The 21,643-nt window shown below is 47.9% G+C and overlaps 1 protein-coding gene across 1 annotated transcript; it reads left to right on the plus strand.

Moving 5' to 3' along the window:
* Positions 1–2,689: 2,689 nt before the first annotated feature.
* On the plus strand, positions 2,690–20,320 carry SIAH2 (siah E3 ubiquitin protein ligase 2). Its single transcript, XM_060100200.1, has 2 exons — positions 2,690–3,670; positions 18,753–20,320. The coding sequence occupies exons 1-2, from the start codon at positions 3,257–3,259 to the stop codon at positions 19,308–19,310; spliced, it is 972 nt and encodes a 323-aa protein (XP_059956183.1). The 5' UTR covers positions 2,690–3,256; the 3' UTR covers positions 19,311–20,320.
* Positions 20,321–21,643: the final 1,323 nt, after the last annotated feature.

The following is a 21,643-nucleotide window of genomic DNA, read 5'->3' on the forward strand; positions in this document are numbered from 1 at the left end:
TGGGTTGAGGATCAGTGTCCTACTTCACCCATGTCCCTTTTGTACAATCCAGGACTCAGTGGGTGGGGGAAGGAAGCCAACCTGTCCTCCAGCAGATGTGGTAAATGGGTCATGAATTAGGAGACAGCAAAAGGCTGGACCTTTCCCCCTGCCCTCCCCAGGGCACAAGTCACCCAGCAATAGCAGCAACTCCCAAGGGAAAATAAACACAACTCAGCACATGGGCCCTCCTGATAGAGGGCTCTAGCTCACAGCGCCCAGTGTGCAAAGTCACTTCTTTCTGATTCAAAAGCCCCAAGGAAGCAGGAAGACGGAAGAAGGACTAGAAAGGCCAGCCTGGCAGCCTGGAGAGGTCACTGATGTGGATGAGCAACCAGCCTGCCCATGCTCATCCCACTCACCCTTAGCAACTGCCCAGAGATTTTTTTGTTTTTAATTACCCAGGTCAACGTAATCAGAAGTGCAGTGATGGGAAGGAGGAAGCAAGAAGAAATGTCTCCATACCACAGGAGGCGTCTGCCAGGGTACGAGTGGATGGATTCGTTGTATTTTGGGAAAAGTAAACCAAATTCTCCCTGCAGAGAATTGTTTTTCTGTCCTTTGTTTCAACACCTCTAAAACCAAATTGCTTTTAGAACAACCAGGGCCTAGCTGGCTGGAATACTGAAATCTCATACCAAGATGACAAGGGTAGGGACCCACTTCTCCAGAGAGTGCTAGTAGGATCTGAGAATGGTGGCCACCTGCACTGAGAGGCCAGAGCTGGAGAGAAAGAAAACAAGTTCTGGTAATAAATTCCACTTGCTTGGGTTTTAAATGAAAGGTGGAAAATATTATACCTTCTCCAAGAAAAGTGAAACTGGGTGATTTATTTTTTCTGTTGTTGTCACTATTGTGTTCTTTATGCTATAAAAAGGTAAAAATGGAACAAACAGAATATGATTAAAGTTTTTCCTGTCATGGCCAGCTAAGGAAAGAATTTATGTAAAGTGTACCCACAAAATTCAGTGCTTTATTACAGCTGTGTAACTGTTCTGTGTTGAGTGTGTGCTAACCTTGACTCCTTAACCAGACTGTAAGTAGTTGTTGGGTATAACTGAAAGGGATGTAGACTAGTAGTTAAGGAGGAGGGCTCTGAAGCTTTTCCAATAGGATCACCTGTGTGATCTTGAGCAAACTAATCTCCCTGTGTCTCAACTGTAAAATGGAGATAACAGTAATACCCATCATGTAAGATTATTGCAAAGTCCTTAGAACTATCTATGCCTGGCACATAGTGGACACTCAATAAATTTCAGTTATTTTTTTGTATTCCCCAAAGTACCCTTCCAAAAACTCAGATTCGGCCATGTTATTGTGCCTTTCAAAACCTACAGTGGCTACTCCTTGACATTGACATAAAGGTCTTATCAGGCCAATTGAGGCTCCCATGCTCCATCTCCACACTCCCAAGTCCCAATGCATTCTCTCACTGTGCTTTAGCAGCTGCTACAGTATCTTCACCCCTGCCTATTCATCTGAAAACCTCTTCCATGAGTGTTTGGTTACTGGCATTGCTCCCTTACTATAATGGAGACTAAACTGGAACCATTCTCAGAGCCCAAACAGTGGCTGGTACATAATAAATGCTCCGGAAACATTTACTGAATGATTGAATGACATCACATCTATTATTTTTCAAGATTTAGATCAAATTCCACCAATTCCATGCATGTAGTCTTTCTAGATGCCCTGTATAAGGTTAAGCTTTCTTTCTTCCGGCCTCTAACAGTATATTTCTTGGACAGATTTTATTCACTGATACTCATTAATATTATTAAACATTCACTAATAGTATTTTTTTTAATAACAGCTAATGTTAAGCAGTGCTTATGATGGGCCAGGTTCTTGGCATATATCAAACTCACTTAATCCTCACTATCCCACCTGTAAAATAGGTGCTCTTTTTTATTCCACTTTCTCAAATGAGGAAATTGAGGCACAGAGAAATTAAAGAACTTGTCCAAAGTCACACAGATGGTAAGCGGAGGCCACCGCTCTTCACCCAGTCCTTACCACCGTCTCTCCTACACCTTGCACCAAAGTCTTGGACTTTCAAGGGATCTCAAAGATAAGGATGCGTTGTATCGGAGGATCACCCACTGTCTTCCGGGGGCTTCAGGACCCAAGCCACATTTCTGACATTCTTAGATTCTGGAGATCTCGAACTCTCCTTTAAGCCAACTCTGTCCGTGAACTCCCTCCCCGGCCTGCTAGCAAGTCAAAGGCGCTCGATTCAACGAAGGCTTCGGCAGGTCCGATGAGAAAGGAGTAGTTTACCTCCTCTCCATCTTGGGGAGCAGGACAAAGGAGTGACCCAAACAAACCCCTAACAGCCCAGCACTAGGCCCCGTGTCCGCTGCAGACCCAACCCCAGCCCCTTGCCCTGCTCTCGCCCAGAGCTCCGGGTCCTGACCCCGAGCTCCGGGCGAAGAGCTGGGCTGGCCGCGCCACACGCCTCCCCCACGCGCTGCTGACTCAACCCGGGGAAGAGAAACCTCTCAGTTTTTTCCGACCTGTTGTCGTCTGGCGCCCGCGTCCTGCCCCGCCCACCAATCAAGGCCCCGCCCCTCCTAAAGTTGTCCCGGATTGCGCCCGCGGGACGCGTCGGCGTGACTCCCAGGGGTGTGGCCAGAGGACTTGGGCAACGCCTTCCTGAAGAGCGGCCACCCGCTCCGCAGCCCGGAAAATCAAGACCCCGCGCGGCGGCTACAGCGGCGAACATGCTCACTGGCGCGGGTCGGGCCCTCAGCCCCGGCAGGAAGCGCCCGCGCTAGGCGGTTCCCCGTGCTGCCAGCTGGAGTCGGGCGGAGCCGGCGCTCCAGCGCAGGGTGGCTCTGCCAGTCCCCGCGCGCCTGGGCGGCCGCACACGTATCCAAGCGTCACGTCCGCGCGCGCCCCCGGGGCTTGCGTCAGCTGCCGCTCCAGGAGCGAGTGGGCCGTGGTTCTGCGCACCGCTAGGCTTCGGGGCTGCGACGCCTCCGGGAGGAGGAGTCTGGGGGCGCGGAGGGGTGTTCGGAGCGCCGGGGACCGCGGAGATCATCAGCGCGGTTCGGCCCCCCCGCCTGCCCGGCGCCGACCGCCTCCGCTGCTCGGTCCCGGGCTGGGCGCGGTGGCGTTGCCCAGGAGCCCGCCGCCCGCGGGGCGCGCACCACCTTGACCCCGGCGGCCCCGCGGCAGGCAGGCGCCCGCAGTTCCATGGTTGGTTCGGAGCGCGATGAGCCGCCCGTCCTCCACCGGCCCCAGCGCTAACAAACCCTGCAGCAAGCAGCCGCCGCCGCAGCCCCAGCACGCTCAGTCCCCGACTGCGCCCCCGGCCGCCGCCACCATCTCGGCTGCGGGCCCCGGCTCGTCCGCGGTGCCCGCCGCGGCGGCGGTGATCTCGGGCCCCGGCGGCGGCGGGGCTGGCCCGGTGTCCCCGCAGCACCACGAGCTGACCTCGCTCTTCGAGTGCCCGGTCTGCTTTGACTATGTCCTGCCCCCCATCCTGCAGTGCCAGGCCGGGCACTTGGTGTGTAACCAATGCCGCCAGAAGTTGAGCTGCTGCCCGACGTGCAGGGGCGCCCTGACGCCCAGCATCAGGAACCTGGCTATGGAGAAGGTGGCCTCGGCAGTCCTGTTTCCCTGCAAGGTAAGCCCAGGTGCCAGCCGCGCACCTCCGCCCGGCGACCTCCCGGAACTTCTGTGTCCTCCAGCCCACTCTCAGGCGCTGAGAGGCAGGTGGCATCTCTCTTATTAAAAATTAAAAGAAAAATGTTTACACCTTGTCTACGCTCCCCCATGCCCACCTGTCCACTTCGGGAGTAGCTCTGGGCTGACAGCTGCCCGATCACTGACCCCAGCCTAATTGGCACGCGATCGTTGTTAGGACACTTCACGCTCTCCCCACCCGGAGCCTGTGTACTCTGCAGACGTGTACTCAGGCTGGGTAGAGCTGGGCCGCCCAAGTAAAACTTGGACCGGGAAGCTGACTATCTTTGGGGGATTGAGAAGGGGGGGAAAGGGCGAACCAAACGCACCCTTTACCAGCGCTGGGCTTGGAAGAATTGCTACTGTATTCCTCCTGCACTCCGCGCCTGCTTTCAGCGCACCCCTGACACGTGGGAGCCCTCGGGAGGGTAGCTAAAAAAAGGGTGCCTACAGCCTGTTTTCCTCCAGCAACAAGAGAACCCTGTAAGCCACGCCTTTCCCTCTCCCAGGCTTCCAAGGACTGGGGAGTTGAGTTTTTTCACTAAGTGGGGTGAAAGCAAGAGTTGATGGGAATTTAACAGGAAGGGCACGCAGGAGCTGTTGTTACAGTTCTTTAAAGCCCATCACTTTATTTTTTATTTAGTTTAAAAAATGATCGATGATCTTGCAAAAAAAAAAAAAAAAAAAAGCACATCACTGAGACAAGAAGTCAAGTGAAAGAGCAAGATGTTGCACCTCCTTTCCCACCAATGTTAGGTTTAGTATGCATCTGCATAGGGTTTTTTCTAACCATATATAAATATACTCTTCCGCAGCTGAATATAGAATTGTAGATGTCAGTGTCAGAAAGGTTTATATATGCACACATAAGTTTTTCTCCAAAAATGGCTTCTGCAACTTGCTGTCTTAAATTCGTTTCATCACACGTGTTTTTCTATGTCTGCAACCTAGCTCTACGTCATTGTGTTTTAAATGACTGCATAATATTGCATTGTGTGGTCATATTGTAGCATCTGTTTACCTACATCTGTCAGTTAAAAATCTTCAGGAGCAGTTTCAGAGACATACCTATCTATGTTACCTTATTATAACCTAGAATTTTACCATAAATTCACTCTCTGAACTTAAAAATAATGTCATTAATACTTCTGTGTTTTTTTGTAAAAGTAATTACTGTCTCTTGGGCCATTTAGGCTGTCTTGCATTTCTCCTTGCTGCTGCTTACTTTTATAGGGCAAGAGCTTATTTTTAAATTAAAAATAGTCCACCAGAGAACTGAAGCTTGGGACTCAAGTCAGTAAAATGAGTGATTTAATTTGGTCTGTGCCCTACCACAAATCAAGTTTAAAATAGCATATTCAAATAAGGGTTTGAAGCCGTGTCTGGGCTATGGGTTTTCAGTCAACCTTAATAAATTACTCTGCTTTCAACTGCTCCTCATGTAATGCTTACTAATCCACCCAGCCTAGTAGTAGGTTGTTATAAAATTTAGACAAAATAGTTCCAAAATTTTCTTAGGGTCATGAAGAAGGTGGCAGCCTAGTGATCAAGAGAAGATTGGGCGATAGGTGACATACGAGTAGATATTTGAGGTTTGAGATATTTTGTGGGGCCTGGGTGAGGAGGTGGCAGATGCCCCACAGGGTTTCTGGGGAGCCATCTTCTCAGCCTTTCACTTTCCCCCAAACCTTCAGTGGCTGATAAAAGAAATTATTTTAGATGAATTACAGGTCACAAATGAGCATTGGATATCAGTCAGCTATCCCTAATTTATTTTTAAAAAGCAGTATCATAAAAGCATTATGTTGCTCCCTAGAGAAAGGGAAAGGGACAGTTAACAACATGCTGTCTGAAGTATGAAGTTTCACTTTCAGGATCCAGAATTCTGGTTCCTGTTGAAGCATGTGTTCTTTCCTAATGTGAAGTCTCTCTTGAAGAAGAGTTCTCTTGGGAATCAAGGGTATCCAGCATTTCTGTACATGTCAGTGATTTTTAAAGTTCCCATTCGGTAAGACTGCACTTGGACAAAGTCATCACTTTACAAGCTGAAATTAGACAGGGTCCACCATCCCCCTGCAGACCAGGAACCGAGCTTAGAAAATGACCTGGGGGCTCACTTTTGTGCGAATGCATATGTGTGAGATTTATAGAGCTGGAGTATGCATGCCTCACCTCTGGTTGATCAGTAATCCAGACTATTGACAGGGCAGCTCAGCCAGTTAGTTTGGATAAACCAAACTTGGCTGGATACAGAGGCTCAGCAAGCAACTGAGATAATGTTTGTTGGGGAGGCTGAGAGCAATAGGGAATGGTGAGGTCTGTGGCAAACTTCAGCAAACTAGGTCTGCCTAGCAAGCCCTATGCCTCACACTTGCCCCTGGAAATCATAGGGACTGCCTTGTCACTGTCCCTACCTGCTCTGAGTCTCTCTCATGGGCTGCCTTATGGGAGAAAACGAATGTTGAGTAAAATACCAGAAGCCAGGTCTCAGGAGTTGCCTAGCACTGCCATTGTTTGCCTGAGAGACCACCTCTGGGGGCCTTGATGTCCTCATCTGTAATGAGGAGATTGGACTGTTCAACTTCTAAGGACCTGTGGCTTCCAGAATTCCATGAAAAGAAGGGAGGCTCTGTGGAATGCTTGTTGGATGCCCTCTGCTTGCCAGCTCCTTTGCATGGGTCATCTTTTATGAGTTTGCTTTTCTTTTTCGCAGGTGAGGAAACAAGCGCCTATAGAGAGGTTAAGTGTTAAGTGATTTGTCAAGATCACACAGTGGACCAGCCCATAAACCTGCATCCCAAAGGCACACGTCCTTTGTACTGCTCACTATGTAGGGATTTGGAATCTGAGCTTACACTCCAAGGCTCCAAATCATAACTTGAGGTTGACACCAGTAACAAAATCATCCGACTGGATGAGTTCACCAGATGGACACATCCCAATGAGACAACATAGACGCTGACTATAAAATTCACTGGCAGGAATGTTGTAGGGCTTGTGGGGTGAGAAGATCCGGTGGGGTGGCGGGGAGAGGAGGGAGGGAATAGCCGACAAACCTAATATTTGGGGGGGATTTCAACCCAGCTCTGAACTGCTTGTGCTTCAGTTGCCCCCAAAATGGATGCGTTGCCACATAGCTTCCTTACGTAGGTGTGGGGTCACATAATTAAAGGCTAGAGTCCTGCCAGCACCTTTGAATGAGGGCACCATATGTGCTATTAACTCTGGTCTCTTTTTTAAAAAAGGATCTCTATCAGAGTATGGCTGTCTGCCACCTGTGGTATTTTTAGTCCATTCTATGGCCTGTGCCACGCCTGAGAAGTTTAGGCATCCTATCCCCTTATCTCAAACCCACCGCCACCTCCGGGGAGCATGGGTGTAGGGGGAGAAGTGAAGGTTGACACATCGGTGCCCCCCACTCAACAGTGTATTTTAATATTAGCCAAGTATTTCTCTCCGCAGCCGTGGGAAATGCTCAGCCATCCCAGCTCACTTACACTGTGAGACGTTTTCTTTCCACTTTTCCTTTGGCTCCTCTAAAAGTTTCTAGCAGCATTATCACCAAATAATTATGGAACGGGAAAGCCTCTGTCAGATTAAGTCTTCCCTGCAGTTGGATTGTGACACTGTTGTTAGTGTCCCTCAATGCGAGGGACAGAGGCATCTGACACGTGACCTCAGGTTCGGGTGATGTCGGGCAGTGGGGGTGATTGAGAGTTGGACCACACATGCCACCTTCAAAGAGGTCAACTTTTGCCTGAGTCTCGCTGGTTGGCAGGGATGGGAATGTGGATGCAGCCATGCCAGACCTTTGGATTTTTTCAAGAAAAACCAGAAATCTGGATTTTTTGAATGTTACATATCTCAATTTGGGCTTCCCTGGTGGCTCAGTGGTTAAGAATCCGCCTGCCAATGCAGGCGACACGGGTTCGAGCCCTGGTCTGGGAAGATCCCACATGCCGCGGAGCAACTAAGCCCATGCGCCACAACTACAGAGCCTGCGTGCTAGAGCCCGCGAGCCACCACTACTGAGCCCGTGTGCCACAACTACTGAAGCCCGCGCACCTAGAGCCCATGCTCCGCAGCAAGAGAAGCCACCGCGATGAGAAGCCCGCGCACCCCAATGAAGAGTAGCCCCCGCTAGCCGCAACTAGAGAAAGCCTGCGCGCAGCAACGAAGACCCAATGCAACCATAAATAAATAAATTTTTTTTTAATCTCAATTTTTTTTTTAACATTGGCCAAATTCAGATGTAAAGCCAGTACTTGCAGGCCCAACCAACCATGTCTGCAGACCAAATTCCAGCTGCCAGTGTGCAACCTCTGACCTGGTTCTCTTCTAGAAAGCATCCATTGAGCCTGGAAGTTCTCATTTAACGCTGAGTATGCATGAACTTTGGAACTCTGATAGGCCCCAACTGTTACAGCTTATTTGCTTTCATCTTTGTTTTGCCCAGAGAGAATGCCAACCTTCTGGCCTTTGGGAGACCTGAACTGTTGTCCCATTGACTAGATGTTTGACTTTGTACAAGGCATCTGAGTGCCTTTAAGAGAAAGAGTTGAACTCAATGATTATAGCAAGGATCTTTTTTTGCCCTAAAATTTTGGAATCTAGCGAGCTGTCCAAGGGAAAAGGGCACTACGCAGGAGACAGGACTGGGTTCTCATCCTGGCTTTCTGTGACCTCAGTCCAGTCACTACTTCCTTGGACCTTTTTGTTCATCAGTTAAAAAGAACGGAGGTAACCCCTAGCTGGTGGGCGCTCTCAGATCAGAAGTGCTGGAGAGGCCTTCTGCTTCACCAAATCAGATGGAAGATGAATAGGATCACAGTGGTTGCTAGGTGATGGGTGATCAATCACCTAAAATTCTGAGGGTATAAGCTGATTTGCCAAAACAATTTCAAAGATCTCTTCTGAGCCTCAGTAGTTCCCCTAAGACAAAATCCTTTACTTTGGAAATCGTCCTCCCTCCTGGCTGAAGTTGACAAGGTTGGCTCCTAAAAGCCTGTACTGGCAGGCACTGGGGTCCATGTGCATTTCTGGTGAGGCTCAAGATCTTCAAGAACAAAGTTGACAGCTTTTGAATATAAAATCAAGAACAGAAGCGCCAACTAGGAAGGAGTACCAACGTTTAATGCTGATTGTACACAGAGTTGGCCAAAGATTTTTCACAGGTCGCCACCGCCTGGAACTAGACTAACTCATTGTTACTTAAAGGTGATCTTTAGTACAAGCAGAACCAAAAGGTACAGCAGGTCTGACCTATAAAGTCCCCAGCCTAGGAATGGATTAGAGTTGCCCTTTTTTTTTTGAAGCCGCATATAAAATGCTGTATACAAATGACTACAGTAAGACCTCAGTGTAAAATGTCTTAATAAGAGCCAGACTTGCACATCTGATGAAATTCGTGAACTGTGACATTTCTCATTCCCACCTGTAAGGTCCTCCTCACTCCTTGAAAGGGGTACATAGTCGGTACACATTTGCCAGAGTGAACACCAGCCTTCAGAGCCATTGTGTGTTGCTGGTGACTCGCACAGAAAGGCTTCCTGAGCAAATGTGTTTGGGGGTTTTCTTTTTTAATTTTTTTAAAAATTATTTTATTTTTCTTTTTTTAAAATTAATTAATTTATTTATTTTTGCTGTGTTGGGTCTTCGGTTCTGTGCAAGGGCTTTCTCTAGTTGCAGCGAGTGGGGGCCACTCTTCATCGCGGTGCACGGGCCTCTCACTGTCGCGGCCTCTCTTGTTGTGGAGCACAGGCTCCAGACGCGCAGGCTCAGTAGTTGTGGTTCACGGGCCCAGTTGCTCCGCGGCATGTGGGATCCTCCCAGACCAGGGCTCGAACCCGCGTCCCTTGCACTGGCAGGCAGACTCTCAACCACTATGCCACCAGGGAAACCCGCAAATATGTTTTTATATTAAACCTGAGTGTACTTTCTGACGCTTGTGAGAGATACAGAAAATTCCCTAGCAGAATTTCATCAGCTTTGCCCCACGTGTGCATCTTTCTCCATTCGTTTCTTAAAAATTGGGAAGCTGTCATTCTCATTTCCAGTTGGGTAAAGGCTTTATTGTAATGAATTTTACACTGTACAGTGTCTGTGAGTAAAAGGTTACCCCCTTCCCAGTTTTCAGCCACAGACACTGTCGAGATGGATGGAAGGTAACCTGTGTTAAATGTGTGGGCCTGGGCCCTATTTTATAACTTTCAATCAATAAAGGTAGTGTCTTTGGCTCACTCCTTCTCCCCCAGGCTACCTCTTACTCTGGTAGTTTTGAGAGCAGCCCTACTCGAGCCTCCCGGTCCAGATCCCACTGCATCCCCACTGTGACTACTTGGTGACCTCTCCAAGCCCCAGAGGCTCGTAGGTAAAATGGGGAGATGATTGGGTTGTTGTGAGGATCGAATGTAATAACTCATGCAAAGTGCCCAGCACATAGTAAACACTAAATAAATGTGCACAGTTAGAAACTACAGAAAGCAAACAGCCAGAGTCTGAGGTCAGGTCCAGGATACACTTTAAAAAGAAAAAAAGGAATCTTATTTTCTCCCATCAATTTCTCCCACCGAGCTTCTCTTCCCTACTCCTAATTTTGTAGGGTTTTCATAGAGCTGGATAAATTGGCCCTGGCATTGGTTTTTCAGTGATGAGACTTTTTAAAAATTTCTTAAATGCTTTTAGAAGGGAAAGCCTGCTTAGATTAGGTAACACTTTTTATGTGTGTATTTTATGTTTTTAAAAGTTATGATCATTATTTTTAATGTAGAACATATGGGAGATTTCAATGTGATATTATTTTCCATAATCCCCACCACCTAGAATAGCCACTGCACCATTTTTGCATATGTCCTTGCAAACTTACCGCTACATCAAAATATACAAACAAACAAACAAAAAAACAACGAAAAACAAGTAAGATGGGAAATCCACACACTATTTCATAACCTATTTTTTCATCTAACACATTGTGACTGCTTTTCCACACTGATAAATATTCCTTAAGATCCTGTTTAATGGCTGCATAGTATTGCAGTTCCATAACTCTGGAATGTTATGGAATGCAACGTTGATTATGAATGTATCAGTTATTTAATCAAACTCCAGTTTGTGGTCATTTAAATCATTCTGTTTTCTTACTGTGTTTTAAAAAAAGAAAAGGAAAGTACTGCTATAGCTGAATCCCTGTGCATAAGAAAATAATTATTTCCTAATGGTAAATTCCTAGATGTTGAATGATAGGGCCAAAGGGTATGTGCAGAAATCAGAAGCTATTGCTCATACAGCAAATTGCCTTCTCACGTAGAATCATTTACAATCAAGTGCCCATTTCTCTCCAGCGTCACCAGCAATGGGTGTTATCCTTTTGCTTTTCTTAATGCTGCAGCCTGCTTTTTCTCCTCATATAACATCAGGCGAGAGTTGGCCCCTCCTAATGACACACTAACTTTTCATCAGACCCACCCCTGCCTTGGAATCCCCTGCAGCCCCAAGCCCTCTCTTCCTACAAACCATCTGCCTAGCCAGCCATCGCCCCACCCCTCCCACCCCATCCTTCTGAAACTCTGAGTCTAACTCTGGAGATAGATGTGCCCACAGAGCCCTTCTGAAGTAGTAGGAGCCAAGGAGTCTGGAGGCCTCCCTCAGTGGTGGTGTTGGAGCTGCGTTAAAAAGGATGAACGGGACTTCCCTACTGGCGCAGTGGTTAAGAATCCACTTGCCAATGCAGGGGACACGGGTTCAATCCCTGGTCTGGGAAGATCCCACATGCCTGGGAGCAACTAAGCCTGTGCGCCACAACTACTGAGCCTGCGCTCTAGAGCCCATGTGCCACAACTACTGAAACCCGTGCACCTAGAGCCCGTGCTCCACAACGAGAAGCCACTGCAATGAGAAGCCTGAGTACTGCAACGAAGAGTAGCCCCTGCTCACCACAACTAGAGAAAGCCCACGCGCAGCAATGAAGACCCAACACAGCCAAAAATAAATTAAAATGTTTTAAAAAATTAAAAAGGGTGAGCAGCAGCATGCCCACGGAGAAGGAAGGGATGGAAGATCCTGATGGGGCTGTATGGAAGGCCAGTGCTTGTAGAAGATGTTGTTTACCGGGTCCAAGCTGGGTGCATTGTCTCATGTCATCCTCCTAATTACTTTGTAAAGGAAGTAGGACACAGCACCCCCCTAAGAGAGTTGCCCAAAGTTTGTACGTTTGGGGAGCAGAAACTCCAGAATGTGCCTTACAATTACACATACAATGTCTCAACCTCCTGCCCTTTCAGCTACCAACTCCGCCAGCTGAGGAGCAGGGATCCCAGCCTCACGTAGTGGCTTTTGCAGGGATGGTAGTAATGGTGCCAGAAGGAGGCCTTTTATCTAACTGGGCGTACAGGATGCCCGGTTAAATTTGAGTTTCAAATAAACAAATAATGTTCTGATATAAGTATAACCCAAATATCGTCTGGAACATACTGAGCTGCGTGTATCCTTATTTGCTACATCTGGCAACCCTACCCCTTCAGCCTTGTGAATTCAGTTGCATTCACTGGGAAATAAAACGTCCGGAGGTATCGTAGCGCCGTTGGAAGGGTGGGCAGGGCAGTGAACCTGATCATGCAGGTGGGAGCTTGGTGGGAAGGGTGTATTGAGAAAGTCTGGACAAGGCCCATAACGCCTCTCACTCCAGCTCCTACTTTACGGTGCTTTTGTTTGCTTGAACAGAGACTCTGCAGGGACCTTACGAAACTGCTTCTCCAAGCCAGTGTGGGGTTGCCTGCTAGCTCGAGCTATGGTCAGATGAGAGGTATATTTGGTCAAAAGTCAACTTTTGTTTAACATTTCCAAGATTAAAAAGAACCCCCCGCCAGCCCAAGGAGTCTTTGTAAGGCCAAACGCACACACACCCCTCCCCAAGAGTAGGGAAAGCTCCGCCACATGGGGCTCGTCGACTTTTTCTCAGGCAAAAAGGAGGAATTTTTGAGCCTAAGATGTGAACTAGCATTGCCTTCTCCAGAAGAAAGTTTTATAAAGTTAAATGTCAGTATTTTCTTAGCCACACCACTGTTTGCCACTTCAAGTACTGAGTGACACTGTCTTCTCTGTGAAACTGTTCCTGCACTATGGGTAGAGAATTAGGTCTTTGCACTACCTCATAGCAGAGGTGAGGAATATACCGTTTGAGCTAAGTGAAAATCCGCTGAAGTTCTTAGAGGAAGGATGCTAGACAGGCCGATGCAGGGTGAGTATGATTATTATAATAAAGAAGAGATGTCACTTTCTCCTGTTGCCCACGTCTGAAATTCTCCACTGGTTAATAACAGCCAAGGGCTGAGTAGTAGGTAGTTTTATGGACCCACTCAGAGGTGACTTAGTAGGTAGGGAGGCTCAATCCAAGGTTACACAGGACACTGGGTACCTGAGTTCTAATCACAGCCACTCTACCAGTGGTTGTAAACACATTTTAAGCAAGAGGGACATAGAGCCATCAAAATGAGGAAAGCATCATGTTTCCCCATCTATGTAAGGTTTCAGAAAAGCTATAAACACCCCCGCACAAACAGTTTATGTAAATAAGGTGATAATGTGATATGCAGTAGATATTCTTATCTAATCTATAGTCCATATTCAAATTTCAGCGGTTGCCCCAGTAATGCCCTTTGTAGCAATTTTGGTTTCCCAGTCCAGGGTCAGACATTGCATTTGGCTGTCAGTGTGCATTCTGTGATGATTACAGCTTATTTAGATGGAAAGAAAGTGCACTTTGCTTTTGCTTACTCCAAGACAAGGTCATTTCTTGGATTTAATTCAAAAGTTTATAAGCATCAACAGCACAGTATATATTGTACTTTGTTTTTCTTGAGCCATTCTCGTTTGAGGCGCTGGCAGATACTTTGCTCATACATTTCACTGTTTCCTAGGAGGTAAGCAGGGGAGGCAAGGCGGTTACCTCACAGTCCCCAAGAGGGACCTGCCTCTGTGCACGGCGCCTCCAGTGTCATAGACTGTTGATTGTTGGAGTCCAGCAAATCATTCTTGAATCGCATAGACTCAGATTTGATTAAATAGGTGAAAAGACTTATTCTAAACCAGTCACAGGATCCATGACCTTAACTAGCATGCAGGCTAAGAATTCTGTTTATATACCCATTCCATAAACAAATATAATATGCCTGTGTTTCTTAGGTAAATAACAGGTGTCTAGTGTTTGACTACGTTTCTGACATACCTCGTCGTGTGTATTTGAGTGTCAAGGTGTCTCTATGCCAAAAAGGGAAAAACCTTGTCTAAATTCCAGCTTAAGTAAAACAACCTTCAAACCCCACGTCCAGAAAACAATTGGCACTATTTACTCCTTTCTGCAAAGACATCAGAATGAGGCACCGGGTCACATGTTGCCCTTTTCATGGCAGAACGTGTTTGCACAAGACTTTGGAGCCATCGCAACGTGCAGAGTTTCAAAAAGAGAAGTCAGAGATGTTATTTCAACAACGCTCTGTTGCTCACTCTGCTGGGCCATCTCCCCCATGCCACACACATTCTTCTTTAGCTTTGGGCTCCTGTGTGTGGCCGTGTCTCCCCTAACCTCCCGTTAAAGAGGTTCACTTAAAGCAGATCCCACTCAGCCCCGGAAGAGACGCGCAGATATTTGCCGGTGGAGAAATCTCATTTATAACCATGGATGTGTCCCAGGCTGCAGACAGCCCTCTGCGAAGCAGCCCAGGTGCTTTATCTCAGGAACAAGAGTGTGCAGTGAAGAAGCGGGCGTCTCAAGGAAAGCACGCATCCTTTGAACCCTCCCCTTGGGTGGGCAGGCCCCAGCCAGACTGAGAGAAGAGAAGCCTCAGGACTTTCTTGCCAGAGAACAGGGAAGGCTGGGAGGGCCTAATTGCTGGTTACTTGTTTGTGAGGTGCCGCCACCTCATTCCTTAGGGAGGGCTGCTTTCTGGGCTGTTTTTTTTCTGCTTGCCACCCAAGGAAGAAGTTCGTATTCGAACCTGCTTCCAGAAGCAGTGTGTCTGTGGACCCCGGGTGTTGTGTGTGTGTTCGGTGGAGGGTACGGGTCATCAAAGCAGATGGAAATTGTCTCTTTTTCTCGAGAGTGGTTCTCAGACTGTCTGACTCCTAAGCTGTTGTGCGCCGACAAAGAGCAGCCGAGGACCCGGAAACACAGGGCTCTGACCCTGGTGTGGCCACCAGTGACGACGTGGCCGGGATGAGTCGGTCAGTCTGTGAAACGAGTGGAACCAGCGCCCCAGGCTCCCTCCATGCTGCGCAAGCCATCAAGGTCTAGTCGTGCGTCAGGGCTGGCGTTCCTGAGCTGCCCTGGGCAGCCCCTGCTGGCTGGGCCGGTGACCAGCCTGACCCACTTCCTGGCGTGGCCCCGCCTCGCGGCTGCAAGCGTGGCTGCCCCGCCGGGCTTGGTCACTCATTGAAGATGAGTGGCTCTCAACTGGGGTGATCTTGCCGCCCAGGAGACACTTGGCCAGGCCTGGTGACATTTCCGGTTGTCAAAACGTGGTGGGTGGGGAGATGCTCTGGCATCTAGTGGGTAGAGGCCAGGGATGCTGCTAAACATCCTCGAATGCACAGCCCCCCAAACCCAGACTTATCTGCTCTTTGTCACTAGTGCTGCTGTAGAGAAACCCGGAAAATCAGCTAAACTGTCAGTGATGTCCCTGATGGAACCTGGGCCCTCCTGCTCACTTAGGTTTTATCCCCACTGTTTGCTGCACCAACCCTCTGCTAGAACTGGGTGGACCTACACCATCCACAATCCGCTTCATCCACAGTGAAGCGTCCCACCCCCCCTCTTCCCCAACCTCTCCCCACTTTGAAATCACCTGTCACCGCCCCCCACCCCGTCTTCCTTGGCATAGTTACCCGTTCTTCTGATGTATTTGAGCTGTTCATTGTTGCATGATGTGGCCCCTTTGACAGAAAACACCGCAGGGGGCCGGGTCTGCGCCACAGAGGTTGGCAGCCCTTAGAAATCCTTGGAGCTTATCGAGAAAACACAAGCCCAGGGACCAGTGCAGTTTGGGTTTGCCCCTCGGTGGCACCTAGACCATTTTATAGACAGTCTCGGGGAATTCACAGACCCTGAAGCCCGCCCTCTGATCCCGGGAGGAGTGCCCCTAATGTAGGTGACAAGAACGTCATTCCAGAACAATGGCAAGACTGTCACAAGTAGGAAGTGTGGCACGAGAGTGCATGTGTATGTGTGCGTGAGTGCGCACACGTTTAAAGTTTAGACCTTTTTATTTATTTATTTATTTACTTATTTATTTATTGTGGTACGTGGGCCTCTCACCATTGTGGCCTCTCCCATTGCGGAGCACAGGCCCCAGACGCGCAGGCTCAGCGGCCATGGCTCATGGGCCCAGCCACTCCGCGGCATGTGTCCCCTGCCTCGGCAGGCGGACTCTCAACCACTGCGCCACCAGGGAAGCCCCTAGATCTTTTCTTTTTAGACGTCATCTCTAATCTAGTCGTCCTAACAGTGGTGCCAGTGGTCATGAAGACACACCCTCACCCATGATGGAAAAGAGAAGGAATAGATTGGCATTAAAGTTCAGCTTGTTTAGGAAAAGCAGAGTAAGCACGTTAACACTTTAAAATTATATTTACTTAAGTTCATAGAGGCTGTAGCAAGATCTTTTCTCATAAGGTCACTGTCCACACAGATGCTAAGCAATGCCTGGTCTATTCGTGTAACTTGGGGAGGTCCCCTGTTCTCTGTATTTGGGTCGAAGGAAGAGTGCATGACTTGTAAGGCAAACCAATAATTCAAAATATAAATATTCCTACTTGAGTTACACAAGAAAAAGTTCTAAAATGATTGCTGGGTGATAAATATTTGTTGTACATTTGACTTCGTGAACCTGGAGTGGTCTGGGGCTTTGGGCTGGGGGAGAGGGGCAGGTGGTGCTTCTCTGTACACTCTGTGCCAGAGTTCACCTCATTCCTGGAATTATTCCTAGGCAGCTGTGGTAAACAGCCAATGCTGAAAGGTCTTCAGATCCAAATATCGAGGGCTTGTTTCAGCCAGGGAATCTGCCAGGCTTGGGGCCAATTCCTGCTATTTTTATTGTGTGGATGTGTGTTTTTAAACACCCGGCAGAATCGCCTCACCCGTCACCCACAGAAGACCATCAGAAGGCTCCGTACTCCAAGCCTCACCCTAGATTTAAAACACAGTTAACAGAGGTTTGTTTTTTAGGGCCTTGCACTGTTAGGAACACAAACAATAAATATATATGGATAAATAAATGTGTTTCTCCTGATCAAGTTTTTTATACCTGTGCTTTTAAAATTAGTCTGGTTTTAAAAGATGAATACACAATTCCTACGGGCAAAGTAAGGAACTGTCAACTATTTCTGCCAATTCCTACTGAAGACCGTTATAATTCACTTTAGGTACAGAGGAGGAAGGAGCTGCATTTCTCTCTTTAAGCCACCCTCTTCTTCCGTATTAGGGGAGACTCATCTCCCTAAGGGCGGTAGCTGCCTTCTCTGCTCTGTATCCACTCCGTGACTACAGCTTAGGGTCTTGTAAGGAGAATATGCTCAGTGTCTGCTTATTGCTAGTGATGAATTCAGCTGTAAGGATTAGAATGTGACCTATTTAAAGTTTATAAGGGGTTTATTCCCTAAAGCAGGGTAGGGAGAAGCAAAAACAGCTGTGGGGTTTGGTTTGGTTTTTTTAGCATTGGACATAGCATCTTAGAAAAATGACATCGGGGATTTCCCTGGCCGTCCAGTGGTTAGGACTTGGCGCTTTCACTGCTGTGGGCCTGGGTTTAGTCCCTGGTTGGGGAACTAAGATCCTGCAAGCTGCCTGGCACAGCCAAAAAAAAAAAAAAAAAAAAGAAGAAGAAGAAAAGAAAAATGACGTGGCCCTTCCCTCATTTGGTGTCTTCATGTCTCAACAGGGGGCAGGGGGATCCAAGTGGGGGAACCCAGATGGCATACCTGCCACCCTGGGCTCGAGGGGGATGAAGCTAACTTCTGGTTTCACCTGAAAAGTTCATTCAGGTTTCCGCATCCTTGACACAACCACAGCATAGTACTCTGGGCAAGTGTCTACTTGTGAGCTGATTCTCCGTCTGGTATCTGGGAATTAACATGGTCATTCTTATGAAGGTTGGGTATAGAAATCTAATTCCTCTTGGCGTGGTCTTGTCTCATGATAGATGTGATTTATCCATCAGGAATGTCATCCCTGTGCAGGGAGAAAAAGGTTTTGTTCCCACCCTATTAAGGCGGCGGCGTTGGAGGGAGAGACTGTCAGAAAACTCATCTAGGACAAGCGGCCACTCCAGGACCCACTTGAGTTCCCCTTCTCACTGGGCCTGTCATGAGGACCTGACCCACCGGGTCATGAAGAGACATGCAGTGCACATGGACTCGAGGAAGGGGTCTGGGGAAAGTCCAGCGGGCTCTCTTCTGCCCTGGGCTGGTCATTCCAGCAGCAACAGCAGGGAACCACAGGGCAGCCTTCCCACAAGCTGCCTGCTGGTCTCAATTTGAGCCAGGAAGAAGTGGACAGGGACAACAGAGGGGAATTACACTATCTGCAAAATTGTCTGTAGGGGAAAACTAGTCTGGAGATAACATATATTCCTTATCCTACCCCTAAGCAATTCTAAATTCTTTTAAAAAATTCTTTAAATTCACAGAAAATAAGGAAAAGGCCAGATTTTCTAGGGCTGGCTTCACAATTTCGTTTGAGACGTTTATAGTAAGAGCACTTGAGTTCTCATGTTTTTAAGTGTTGGGACCAGGGCAGGAATGCAGTTCATTCCTGGTTCGGGATGTGCTCCTGATTTTACGCACGGCAGTGCTGAGGAGGAATCGGCACTGAGACTTTGAAGTCTTCAAGATCTAACTCCTCTCGAGCAAAAGTAGTGGAAATAAGAATGCAGTTTAAGTCTCGGAAACCTGAGCGGGTGAAGACTCTTAGAGGTTTGCCCCCCTAGAGTTTGAGGAGGCCGGATGTCTCACTCTGACCCTTTCTGTCCCCACAGTACGCCACCACGGGCTGTTCCCTGACCCTGCACCACACGGAAAAGCCGGAGCACGAAGACATCTGTGAATACCGTCCCTACTCTTGCCCTTGTCCCGGTGCTTCCTGCAAGTGGCAGGGGTCCCTGGAAGCTGTGATGTCCCACCTCATGCACGCCCACAAGAGCATCACCACCCTTCAGGGAGAAGACATCGTCTTCCTGGCCACAGACATTAACCTGCCGGGGGCTGTGGACTGGGTGATGATGCAGTCGTGTTTCGGCCATCACTTCATGCTGGTGCTGGAGAAACAAGAGAAGTACGAGGGCCACCAGCAGTTCTTCGCCATCGTCCTGCTCATCGGCACCCGCAAGCAGGCTGAGAACTTCGCCTACAGACTGGAACTGAACGGGAACCGGAGGAGACTGACCTGGGAGGCCACGCCCCGGTCCATCCACGACGGCGTGTCTTCGGCCATCATGAACAGCGACTGCCTGGTGTTCGACACAGCCATAGCGCATCTTTTCGCAGATAATGGGAACCTTGGAATCAATGTGACTATTTCTACGTGTTGTCCATGATGCACCGAAATGATCTGGGCATAGCGCTCTATGGTTCATAAAGGTTTTTATAGATGTTTTATTCACGATGTCTTCACAAGTCAGGACCCACAGTTACCCCGTGTTCTGTGTGAACGGCAGCTTCCCATCTGGCATTGGCTCAACAAAGGTCATTAAACTGGGACGGAGGAGGTTGGCCTGTTAGTCATTTGGAGGCCGCTCTGTGACCTAAAATCAACTTTATCATTCAATTTTATTTACTTCCTAACAGCACCTGACAGGTTGTTCGGGCTCCTCTAGACCCGTATGTTAGGAATCGGAGGCTCTTTCCTGCCTGCCTCCCTGTATTGGTCCCTGCAAGTTGACAAAAGCACAGTGACTGTCAGCAGATTCCTTAAATTTACTTTTATCTTGTGTTTAAGGGGGTAGGAATTGTTTTAATGCAATTTAAACAGTGTTTCTCAAACCAGATGGCTAACCAATGTGCACAGAATCACCTGGCGTGCTCACCTGAAACATGCAGTCTGGGGAGCCTGCAAATTTAACAATCTCATCAGGGGATTCTTTCCAACAGTAGAGTTTGAGAATTAATGGGTTAAGTTGTGGGAAAGGGTCCAGATTTTAAAGGTGCTTTAAGATTGCCCTCTGCTGATACTGTTTGTCTTTCTCCTGTTTCATCCACACACACCCCGCCCCCAAATTAAAACTAGAACTACAGACCCCCATGAACACAGTCCTGAGATCTGGTCACTGTCTCGTGTTTGGGGTGGATTGCCTAGGAAGGCAAGTCAGATGGCTGTTGATGGCTCTCCCGTAGTTGTTGCTCATCAGTAGTCCAGAAGACCTGTTTACATGTGGCTTCCTTCAGTGGACCCCCTTGACTTAGATGGTGGGAAAGACTAGATGAGTAGAGTTGGAAATGCTTTATAACTGGTGTCATCTGCTTGCTGTTGAAAGGTGTGCGTTGGGTTTGTTTGTTTGTTTTTGCCACGTTCACTTTAGTTTTTTAATAAATATTTTTCAAAAATGAATATCCTGCTTCATCTTCTGAGTGGAATCACGCATATGTATTGGCTACCTACTAGGTGCAGGTGCCGTGAAGCTTCACCCCTATCCTGGGCTTGGAGCTCTCACTGTTTCCACGTGAAGAAACCATCCTTCGTCCAAGATCATGGCACGGATTGGTGGCACCACTGGGGTCCAAACTCACTTCTCTGAACCACAGAGTGTCATTGGTGCGGCAGGTCTCCTCCTTGGAGCGGTTCTTTCTGCCTGACAGTGCCAGAGCTTGTGGAAGGAGAGTATTCCTCCTGCTTTACAGAATCAGAAGGAAGAGGCTTGGCTAGAGCTGATGTCCAGAGTACTGGGTTCAAAGCCAGGGTGACCCAGTCCCTACGTCCCAACCCTAAACCCTCAGAGGAATTCACAATATTAGCCCTGAATGCCTGGTGAGGATTGACTGCTTACCTTAGTGGCCCGATGGCATTAGAGAAGCACCAGGTGGGAATGATGGCTTTAGAGTTGTTTTGTTTTTTAGATGAGACTGAGTTTTTAGCCAGGAAAAGAGTTTCGGCAGTTAAGGAATTGCTAAAGCAACTTATCTCCAAGGCTATTCTTCATATAAAGGTGAAAAACAGTGCCATGAATAAAAGAACATGCTTATCACATGTTTAGTAAATGAATGAAAACCACAATCCTTGTCACCAAGAAAGTCACATTTCAAGCTGGTACATAGAGGGGGATGCCTGGAGGTGAAACTAGATCCAGGAGCAGGTGCACTTTGACCCTCGGGGGGCAGGGCTCGTCCAGAGATGGCAGTCTAGTGCACGTATGACACCCAGGCAATGTGCTCTGTACAAAAATTAACCTAGCTTGTCATCAGCCTGTGGTGTCCATAGCTCACCCTTCTTGTTATATGTGATGGAGGAAATCAGGACCAATTGGTCAATGAGGTACCAAAGGGTAAAACTATAATCAAAGACTGTAATGGAGCAGACAGTGGAATCAAGCTATTCCAAAAGCATAAAATGTTAGATTATCAGCCTCAAGAGGTAAAGGGATGGGCCAGCAGTCATACAGTGCATTAGTGGCAGCGCAGATTCTAGAATTCAGACTTCCTGACTCCCCATTCAGACATATTTCTAGAACTTAACAAATGAAAATACAGTTGTAGGCAACGAAACTGAACTTTCACTTTCCATAGTTTTCTAGCTCTCTTTAATCTGTCACTGGAAATCTGTAAACTTAACTTTTACTCTCTGACTTTTTTAAACTTAAGCATTTTCTGCCAGAAAACAAACAAAAATCCCCAGGTTATTCCCTGTTTTAAGTGGAAGTGAAAACAGCAAAAAAGA

The sequence above is a fragment of the Mesoplodon densirostris genome, chromosome 5 (genome assembly GCF_025265405.1).
Source record: "Mesoplodon densirostris isolate mMesDen1 chromosome 5, mMesDen1 primary haplotype, whole genome shotgun sequence".
NCBI lineage: Eukaryota > Metazoa > Chordata > Mammalia > Artiodactyla > Ziphiidae > Mesoplodon > Mesoplodon densirostris.

Excerpts from the sequence above, each read along its gene's own strand:
- SIAH2 (XM_060100200.1), top strand. The coding sequence starts at position 3,257 with ATGAGCCGCCCGTCCTCCACCGGCCCCAGCGCTAACAAACCCTGCAGC. Across the intron at positions 3,671-18,752 it reads CAGTCCTGTTTCCCTGCAAG|TACGCCACCACGGGCTGTTC; the intron begins GTAAGCCCAGGT and ends CTGTCCCCACAG.